The sequence below is a fragment of the Protopterus annectens genome, chromosome 7.part1 (assembly GCF_019279795.1).
Source record: "Protopterus annectens isolate FY-2018-M chromosome 7.part1, PAN1.0, whole genome shotgun sequence".
Lineage (NCBI taxonomy): Eukaryota > Metazoa > Chordata > Ceratodontiformes > Protopteridae > Protopterus > Protopterus annectens.
The window spans coordinates 396,884,297-396,895,045 of NC_056740.1; the positions used below are offsets into that span (position 1 = coordinate 396,884,297).

At 43.8% G+C, this 10,749-nt stretch overlaps 1 protein-coding gene across 1 annotated transcript in view; it reads right to left on the bottom strand.

The window, feature by feature from the left end:
* POC1A (POC1 centriolar protein A) overlaps positions 1 to 10,749 on the bottom strand; it is a 1,972,436-nt gene that overhangs the window by 1,419,139 nt on the left and 542,548 nt on the right. Inside the window, exon 7 of the mRNA XM_044078845.1 lies at positions 10,561 to 10,694. Coding sequence (XP_043934780.1) covers positions 10,561 to 10,694 — 134 coding nt within the window. The remainder of the gene's footprint in view (positions 1 to 10,560; positions 10,695 to 10,749) is intronic.

The window sequence follows — 10,749 nt, forward strand, 5'->3', positions numbered from 1 at the left end:
CCTGAGAGACACTCTGTCGGGGTGAAAGACCAGATACGGAGGTCTGATAGAAAGAGCTTGTAATTCAGAAACTCTATGCACCAAGGTAATAGCCACCAAGAAAATTGCCTTCCAAGAAAGAAACTTCAGAAGACAAGACGATGCAGGCTCAAAAGGGGGAAGCATGAGTTGAGAAAGTACTAAATTTAGATTGCAGGGAGTAACTGGATGTCTAATAGGTGGCCTAAGGTGATGAGTCCCTTTCAAAAAGGCTTTACATAATCTGTGAGACATAATATTAGAGCCTTCGTATCCTAAATGAAAGTTGGATATTGCAGCCAATTGAACTCTTATAGTGGCAGCTGCCGCACCTTCGTGAAAAAGCGTAGTCAAGAACTCCAGAACACTACCAATAGGAGCGATATAGGGATCAATATCATGCTGAGAAGCCCAATAAATAAACCGCTTCCATTTACTGTTGTACAGTTTCCTGGTGGAGACTTTATGAGAAGAAACTAGAATATGTTGCACCGTGGAAGACAAATTATATGACCTGGCTAGGTTGGGAAGTGGAGCAGTCAAGCTGTCAGTTTGAGGGAGTGAAGAGAGGGTTGAAGAACTCCAGATGAGTGAGCCAGAATGTCTGGCACTGGGTCCAGAACCCAAGGTTCTTCCACTTGATACTGCTGAAGGAAGGGGAACCATATCTGCCGAGGCCAAAACAGGGCTATCAGAATAACAGTCCTTCCCAAGCTTTTGGCTTTCTGTAAAAATCTGGGGATCAGAGGGGTTGGTGGAAAGGCATAAAGGAGACCCGAGGGTCAATCGTGTACGAGCGAATCCCTTGGGCTGTCTCCAGGTGGAGGATACAGGGCAAAGTAGCTTCTGCATTTGGCACTCATCGGGGATGCAAAAAGGTCGCAGCAAGGCTGGCCCCATCTGTGGAATATCATTTCCGCAACTTGTTCTTTGAGGGACCACTCGTGGGGCAACAGAATGTCTCTGGCTCAGTTTGTCCGCTATCATGTTGGATGTCCCCGGTATGTGCGTTGCTATCAGAAAGCGCCCAGTGGATACAGCCCACTGCCACATTCTCAGGGCCTCTCGGCATAAAGGGTAGGACTTGGTTCCCCCCTGTTTATTGATATACTAGACCACCGACATGTTGTCCGTCTGGATTGCAATCGTCTCCCGAGGCAGAGAGTCATGAAAGTGCTGCAACGCTAGAAACACCGCTCTCAACTCTAGGACATTGATGTGCAAATGGGATTCCATCTCTGACCAAGTACCTTGGACAGTTCTTCCCTGAAACAGCCCCCCCCCCCATCACAGAAGCGTCCGTGGTCACCGTGGTTGAGGGAGAGGGAAGTACAAATGGACGACCTACAGTTACCTGGTGGCTGTTCAACCACCAAAGAAGGTCCTTTTGCAAGCATTTGTCAGCAGAATCTTGAATGACATTGGAAGCTGTAGATAAGACCACTGGGTGAAAAGTAACTACTGGAGTATTCTCATGTGCATCTGTCCCAGAGGAACCGCTATGAGCGTAGCTGCCATAGTACCTAATAGCTTTAGAACCTGGGAGGCCGGTACTCTTTTTCCATTAGTAAGTGGGACACCTGATTTCGGAGAGAGATTACTCTTGCTTGAGGCAACCTGACCAAGGCAGTGGTGGTGTCTACACCTGCTCCTATAAAGGAAGTATGCTGCGGCGGTAATAAAGCAGATTTTTCAAAATTTATGGTTATGCCTAACTGAGAGCACAGATTGATTGTGTAATCTCTGGAGAGAATCAATTGATGCCTGGTGGTGGCAGTTAGGATCCAGTCATCCAGATACGGAAACACCCGGAATTCCTAGATGCCTCAGGTGAGCCGTAACCACTGCCATGCATTTGGTGAACACTCTGGGGGCTGTGGTGAGACCAAAGGGCAATGCTCGGAATTGTTAGTGACTGGCCCCCAGCTGGAAACGCAAATGATCTCTGGATGGTCTGGCCATTTTGATGTGGTAGTACGCATCCATGAGATCTATAGAGCACATCCAATCGCCTGTTCCTAGAAATGGTAGTATCGATTGAAGCGTGACCATCCAGAACTTTTCCTTCTTGACAAAGGTGTTGAGTCTGCTGAGGTCTAAAATGGGCCTCCAGTCCTCTGTTTTCTTTGGAACTAAAAAGAACCTGGAGAAAGTTCCGGATCCTGTCTGGTCCACCGGGACTAGCTGAATGACTCTTTTTTTTTTTCTAGCAGCTTGTGGATTTCTATGGCTGCTTGATGCCGCAGACTGGGTGGAACGTCTGGGATTCTTGTTCTATTAGAAGGGGATTCTGAAAATGGAATGATGTAACCTCGGTTACCTATGCTTTGTACCTAAGAATCTGTTGTAATTCCTAGCCAGGCATCTGGGTACAAAGCCAAGCGACCCCAGACTGCGTCCAGAGCCAGACAGTCGGGCCTCCTTTCAGGAGCGCTGATAGGGCTTGCCAAGGAACTGCTCCCTGTCATCCTGGTTCTGCGGACCCCCTCTGCTGCTCAGGCGGCGTCTTCTGTTAGTACCCCCTCCTCTGCCCCTGGAGGAGGGTTCACAACGTATGTTTTGGAAAGCTCCTTGGGATTTCTGGTACCACATTTTTCCACCTCTCTGCCCTTTGGGGTATGGTCTAGTACGGGTGGAAAAACGGACTCCTACAGCAGATAGAGTTGTTCCCTCCTGCTCACACCTAGTGAGAGTCTCCTTGACTTTGGGACCAAACAGGGAAGAGCCATTAAATGGGGTGTTGACAAAGGAAGACTTGAAGGCTTCTGCAAAGGAGCATAAGCGCATCCAGAATTGTCTCTGCAGAGCTACCGCTGAACCTGCTGGTCGGCTCAACCCATCGGCTGCATAAGAAATGATCTGCATTGATGAGTTCTCAATAGAATTAAGGGTGTTAAGCTGTGCCGTCAACTTCTCAGAGACAGCATCACCTGTGTTGCCCTTTAGAGTATCTCCAAGCTCTTTGAGGAGATCTCGTTGAAGACTGGTGAAATGGGTTAAATAGTTAAGTGATCTCATGGCAAATGTCGCAGAACTAAAGATGCATTTCCCATATCTGTCCATCATCCTAGAGTCTCTATTAGGAGGATGGACAGAAGAAGAGGTTTCTGACATCTCTTTCTCGGTGGCCGCTGCCACCACCATGGCGTCAATGGGAACCCCCTTCGTGAGAAAAGTCCTGTCTAGGGGGAGGTGATAAATTTGTTAGGCCTCCGAGGGACCGGTTTCATGGAATCAGGAGACTCCCACTCCCTTTGAGCGACAAAATCCGTTAGTTCGTCAAAGGGCGGAGTAACCCAGGAGGTGGAAGGTTGAGACCCAAAGGCCTTCAGGAGCACAGACTCATCCTCAGTAGGGGTAACAGACTGCCAATCACCCCTCTGCTTTAGTATTTTCCAGGATGTCTGCAAAGGAGACATCCTCCGAGGGGGACCGTGGGGAACCTTCTGATTCCTCTAAGTCGGTGTCTGATGTCAAGGATTCCTGAGGGGAATCCAAATGCCTCCTCTTGCACAATCTCTTTCTGGGAACCTCATCAGTGGGGGCATCTGGTGAAGTCTCAGTAGAGCAGGGGTCACCCAATGGGGTTAACTGAGGTTCTGGGTCTTGAAGCTTGGTAGGAACCTGCGATGTAGAGGCAGAACATGGCCCTTTAGGAGATGAAGAGGAAAGATCCGAGGATGTGAGAGTCTTAGCAGACATAACCCTCCTCATGGCATCCAAGGCACCGGTGTCTCGACCCAAGGAATCTGCCTGTTCCGAGGAAGACGGTAACCTTCCAGGTGCCAAGGCCATGGGCTCCGAACCAGAGGACGGAGCCGAGCTCATCTGTGCCGAAGCCCCGAGAGGAAGAGTCAGAACCGATGCATCGGTTTGACTCCCCCCCCCCCCCCCCCGGAACCGATGAGGGAGTGTCGGCTCTGAGATTCTTCAAACGGAACCGAAGAAATCAAGGTCGACGGGGCCGAAGGCACTAGGACAGGCTTCGACTCAGAGGGTTCCACAACCATCAGATCTTCTCCTTCCGGCTCCAAAGGCTCGGCTAGCCTCGGAGGAGGAGTAGTAACACTCAATGGAACGGTCGCAGGCTTCAAAGTCAGTTGGGACAAAGCCGAGAGTAATTGGGCCAATGCCGGGCTTTCTAAGAGCCTCTGCACCACACGGTCCACATTGATGTCTGAAAGGGTTCTCGAAGAACAGGTCGAAGGAGCCGAAGAAGCCACCGGCCTAAGGATCGGAGACTTTAAAACCTCTGACACCGGCTCCAGCACTGGGGTTTGGCTCTGAGATATCAGCTCGGTGAATGGCTCCGAAGACTGAGGAGCTGGCGACCGCGCCTTCACAGAGGTGCTCGGAACCGAGGACCTGGGTTCCGAGGACACCTTTGAAGACTTCGACCCCTTTGAAGACTTGGAGGTCTGGTCAGTCTTGTCCAATGCTTCCTGAAAGTCTGGCTTCAACAGCCCTCTATCAACCAACTTCCTTATGCCTAATATGACCTTGTCGCTGAAGGAGTGGCAAATAGAGCAATCCTCTTGTAAATGTACTGGCCACAAGTAATGCACACAAGAAACATGGTTATCCGTAATGGACATTTTTGCCCACAGTTACACCTCTTAAAACCTGATTTCTGTTTCTGATCAGACATAACAGCAAGAAACCCCTATTATCACTTCCCTGATAAAGAGAAACACTAAAGGTACAGTAAGAACAAGTATGCCGTACTAAAGGCAATCCACAGAACAACATCTATCTATAGGAATCTAAATATCTATATAAAAAAACACACTAAGTGTAAAGGGATAGGGAAACACCAACTAAGACGCAAAGGTAGCACACAATATTAAACTAAAGAAATGGCCAAAGGCCCAAGAGCAACCGCTCCAAGTTCTAAGAAATATATAAACACGAGATAGGCTATATGCCCCAAAAAATAATAATAGTTTTATATATATATATATATATATATATATATATATATATATATATAATTACTCTAACTATGCAGAAAATTTTGTCCAAAGACAAGAAAAAAAGGTTTACTGGCCAGAGCTTCTCTGAAGATTGTGCGATCCATTGCAGCGGCAAACTAGATCCGAGGTTAGTCAGAGAGCATCATGGGATAGGGACTATGCCTCGAGCTACTCAAAGATCTTGAGCTTGGAAAGTGGCCGACTCGGAGCCGATGGATCGGCTCCAAACCCACGTGTAAGAACAAACGACGAGATTTGAACAACTTCACATCAATATTGTCTTCTTTTACCATAAAATATACTTGCAGAAATTGGGGGGGGGGGTGGTAGTCATTGGCACCCCCTATGCAAATTCCTATGCCAATCTCGTTATGTATGACTGGGGAAGAAAAATATGTAATAACTGCTAATCCATATCGTGAATGTTTACAATGTTATCGTTTTGTGACAATATTTTTATGATATGGAAAGGCACAGAACAAGACCTGAATTGTTTTACTGAATATTTGAAAACCACCACTACATTCTTGGGGTTCACTATGAACAAATTCTGGGATACTATAGACTTCTTGGATGTTTGTCTCATGGTGGATATACAAGGGTATGTTAAAATGTCCTAGTTTTGTAAAGAGTGCTGGAGGAACAGCATTTTAAGTAGAGACAGCATGCATCCTAAGCACATTTAATCCATTGTTACAAAGAATCAGTTAATGGCAGCATCCAGATTATGTACTCGGGATACTGATTTTGAAAAGACAGTGGAGACAATAAGTCATGAACTTGGTCAGGGGTGTTACGACAGCCATGGGATTGAAAGAACAAAGACAGAAGTGTTAAGAGAAACACAACAGCTAATCCATTTTATTCATCTAAAGATGATAAGCAAGACAGTGAACTTTTTTAGGGTATCACCTCATACAAAACAGCCCAGGGTCAGATTCCTTCAAAATATACCAGCAATGTGAATCTGGTTTGTGATAGAATAAAAAAAAAATGGAGAATTCTGACCTCCGATGAGAAAATACTTAACGTCATTGGTGAAAAACCCTCATTTATGTTTAGGAATTGTTTGCACCTGAAGAGACAACTTTGTGGTGAAACTACAGAAACAAACCAGACAGGCTGGAACGTATGCCTGTCATTCCTATTGAGCGAGGCCTACTATAAGTAAAGAACAGCAGCTTATACACCCTAACTATACTTTTACATTTATACTAAAAGTTTATGCTAACTGCAGAACTAAACATGTGATTTAGTTGGCAACCTGTGATTTTTGTAAATGTTTCTACGTTGGGAGAACCAATAAGATGCTTAGAGATAGAATTATTAGGTATTTATATGACATTAAAACCTTAAATCCTAAGAATGCACTTGCAAAACATATATTGGATCATAAGGGACACTCCCTCTCCTTTAGGGTTCTACAACGTGTCCATGAAGATAGCACGGGTGGAGATACTGTAAATCAAACTGAAAGACTGGAACTTGATTGGATTTTGAGATTACAAGTGGACAAATATCCAGGTTTAAATGGGTGCATACCTTTAAAACCAGCTCTAAGTGAGCATAGATTGAAATGATGATTTTATTGGTCTATCTCATTAATGAAGTTGATGTGATTGGATAATATGCATATATATGTTTTTTCTCTGTGGTTTTAATATTAATACTAATTTAATATTAAGATCTGAGGAAGCATTATATTAACATAAAGCGTTTCTCATTTACACATTTTTGTGTTTATCATGTATTAAAGTTTAAGAAGAGAGCTGTGGTAGCAGCACTGATTTATTTTGTTACCATTATTTTGGTTCTACAGTGCTTGCTTTTGCTTGCCGTCTGACCATTTTATTATTCATCTTTAGAAGGGTATAAAGCAGGTGGCTATCTTTGGGGATTAGAGGGTTAGAAGGCATGCTTTATATAAATATGACATCAATAGCAGCTTGCAATATGACTGTAGGCATTTGTGCCCTAATTTTAATCCCAATTTAACACCAAAGGGGGATACACAAAGTGACCATCTATTTTGAGGTGGGGAGCAAGAGGTCAGGTACTACACCAAGATACGACGTATGTATCCTCACAAGCATTTGTCTTATCAGTTTATTAGAACTGGTGTTTTATTAACTTTGGGCATTAAGATTTCAATACATCTTATTATTCCTTGAAATAAAAATGGAGGATTGAATTTCTTTTCCATACTCCTGTGCTTTGGTTCAGGTCATTGTTGTATCAAAAGGTTGTGGAAAAAAGTTTAAAATGCACCCCAAAAAAACCTATAATCTCATGGGATCTGGGTGCATTGTAGCCCCCAGATCTCCAGCTTTAGTTATTACAGTGTAGTCTTGGTCAGTTAGGATGGACTGAAGGGATGTAGGTGCATTTGTTCACTGTAAAAACAGTGGTTTATACACGTCCTGTACAGAAATATATTAACATTTGAGTCAAAGACTTTTGAAGGATATGCATGACCACAGGGTACTGTAGGGCTATTAGTGAGAGCTAGCATTCTGTGCTAGGCGGGCAGCCACAGTGGTGCAGCGATAAGCATTGCTGCCTCACAGCAAGAGGTTCTCCGGTTCGGTCCTCGGCTGGGATGCTTTCTGTGTGGAGTCTGCATGTCCTCCCTGTGGTCACGTGGGTTTCCTCTGGGTGCTCTGGTGTCCTCCCACATCCCAAAGACATGCTGTAGGTGGATTGGATATTCTAAATTGGCCCTAGGTGTGACTGCGTGCGTGTGTGCGCCTTCCTTGGAAGGTCGGGCGATGGGCTGGCAACTCGACACTGTAAAACCTTCACTGCCAATCCTGAGTGGACAGGTGATCCGCTGTGGCGACCCCTAACCGGGAAAAGCAGAAAGAAAAAGAACTATTCTGTGCTGGGCAAACAGCAAGCACATTTACCGCAACAGTTTGTCTGACCTTCAGTTAAGATATGGCAACTGTTACACCCTACCTTAAGCTGAGTAAGAACATTTTGGATTGGCCCTCAACATGCATCTGGAAGGTTAGTGATTGACCCAGTATTAAGCCCAGGTATTGTTGTTGAGTCACATACGTAGATTTTTGTCAGTGATTTATTTTTGTGGCCAGCCTTCTATTACTGCCAAATAGCATTACTATGGATTTTGACGTTTTTAATGTTTGCTTATTATTAATCATCAGGTTTCAGAGTAACTTTAAAGCTGCTTTGCAGTAAGTTAGCAGTTTCATTCTGTGGTGGTAATGCTCTTCTGATGACAATGTCATCAGCATACAGAATGATATCCAGGTTGGTAAGTCAGCATATGGAATGATATGCAGGTTGGTTAGACAGCACATGGAATGATATCCAGGTTGATTATAACACATGGAATGATATCCAGGTTGGTTAGACAGCATATGGAATGATATCCAGGTTGGTTAGTCAGCATACAGAATGATATCCAGGTTGGTTAGTCAGCATACAGAATGATATCCAGGTTGGTTAGGCAGCATACGGAATGATATCCAGGTTGGTTAGTCAGCATACAGAATGATATCCAGGTTGGTTAGTCAGCATACGGAATGATATCCAGGTTGGTTAGGCAGCATACGGAATGATATCCAGGTTGGTTAGTCAGCATACGGAATGATATCCAGGTTGTTTAGTTCCCAGGGAAGATCATTAATGAGCTGATAGAAAATCTAGGGAATTAGGAGTGATCCTTAAGGTATGACCATATTTCGCTGACGACTGTAAACTCAAAATTGTTGTTCCAACACCAGTGATGGATGTCACAGTGGTGTAGCAGTTAGAGCTGTCGCCTCACAGCAAGAGGTTCTCTGGTTCGATTCTCGGCTGGGGTGCCTTCTGTGTGGAGTCTATGTCCTTCCTGCACTCTTGTGGGTTTCCTCCTGGTGCTCCAATTTCCTCCCACAATTCAAAGACATGCAGTAGGTGGACTGGACATGCTAAATTGGCCCTAGGTGTGTGTGTGTGTGTGTGTGTGTGTGTGTGTGTGTGTGTGTGTGTGTGTGTGTGTGTGTGTGTGTGTGTGTGTGTGTGTGCGTGCAAGTGTGTGGTGCACCCTCTGAGGAGGGTTGGGCCTCAGGCTAGCAAACCAATCCTATGGAAACAAGAAGTCCTGAAGGATGCTCATTGCCTGATGTGCTGAAAAGCACGGGAGCGAATCCAGGATCCAGGAATACCAGTGATATGAAGGTAACTCTAGGATGATGTGGACTAAATAAACAAATGCTGTGTTGACAACAGCCTCAAAACAAATGCCACAAAATGTAGTATAGCCCACTTTGGTAAAATACATAATTTGTAATCACGCTCCAAAGATGATAAACTTCTTAAGTATGATATTGTCATTATAGACCTAAGCACTTCTAGAGGTGGCTCCCTGTCATTTGGCCATCATGTCTCCACTATAGTTAGAAAATTCTTCTACAAGGCCCAACTCATAACCAAAGGCATCTTATCCAGTACCAAAATTGTCGTACTTTGACTGTAAAATCTCTAATCTGCACTATTATTGAATATTATGCCTCCTTCAAACTATGTCACATAACTAGATGTTCCTGACCAAAAAACTCAAAGAACTTAAGACCCATTGTCTATCCAGACTGACTGTAGGGAACAGAAAACAGAGAGAGGATTGGGCCAATCAGTCTGGTAGATTCCTATCTGGTCATCTGCTTTGGCCTTTCAAGTCATGAAAATTCCACTCTCCTAGTTCTAATATATCTTTATAGAAATAAAGGTTCCTCAGACACACATAGAAAATATTTCATTTCTATCAGCATATTAATGGGACATGAAATGTGAAGGGTTCTTATCCCAGTGTATTCCTCGCATATTGAATAAGCCACTCTTGTGTATTAAGTAGTACCCTTCTCACATTAAACATTAACCTAGGCAACTAGAAGCTCACTTACAAATTCTCCCAAGGCCTATTTTCTGCAACCCTCCATGAGGCAGAAGTTAAATCTTGATGTTGGGTTGGTTATTAAGGATAAGTTGATAATGGTCTGATGATTGACTGCACAGTATCTACCTATGAACAAAAACAGCAAACTAATGGTGAAGACAAGGGAGAGAGTAGTTTAACCAAAATAAGTAAAGAAAATTAATTTATTAATTAATTCAGTGATATTTTCTTATAAGGTAATTGTTTCTGTGATGGTACAGTCTTTAAATCTGCAGTGAAAGTATCTTGATCCTCAGCACTGCAAGCTAATTAAAATAAGAGGGGTGATGAGCTTTACAGGAGTACAATAAATGTGAACTACTCCTTCATGTAATAACCAACAGCTACCACACCCAAATAAGCTTTATAATGTACAGCTGCAGATCAGAGTTGGCTTCCTAGCAAGTAAAAAGCCCTAATATTTTGACAACAGAAAATAAAGTGTACAGGACAAGTACGCATTTAAAAAACTTTCTGTATTAGAAACCAAAAACGCCAATTTCTTCTGGATTAATTTTTATACACCTTTGTTTCAGATTTGTTCCGCTATATGTGCGCTAACAGAATTGCATCTAGCAAGTAAGAGAGCAAGGAAACACAGCCCTTGTTTGCAAGGGAAAAGAAGCTCACCTGATGTCCGTGAAGTGTATACAGTAGACGTCCTTCTAAAAGGTCTAGAATTTTAAGAGTAGAGTCATTTGATGCTGTTATTAGATAGTTTCCGGAAGGATGAAAGGAAAGGCAGTTCACCACAGCATTATGTACTACAAGGAACAAAAAAGAGAAATTAGTTACAAACAAAGGCAGGACTCCTCCCTG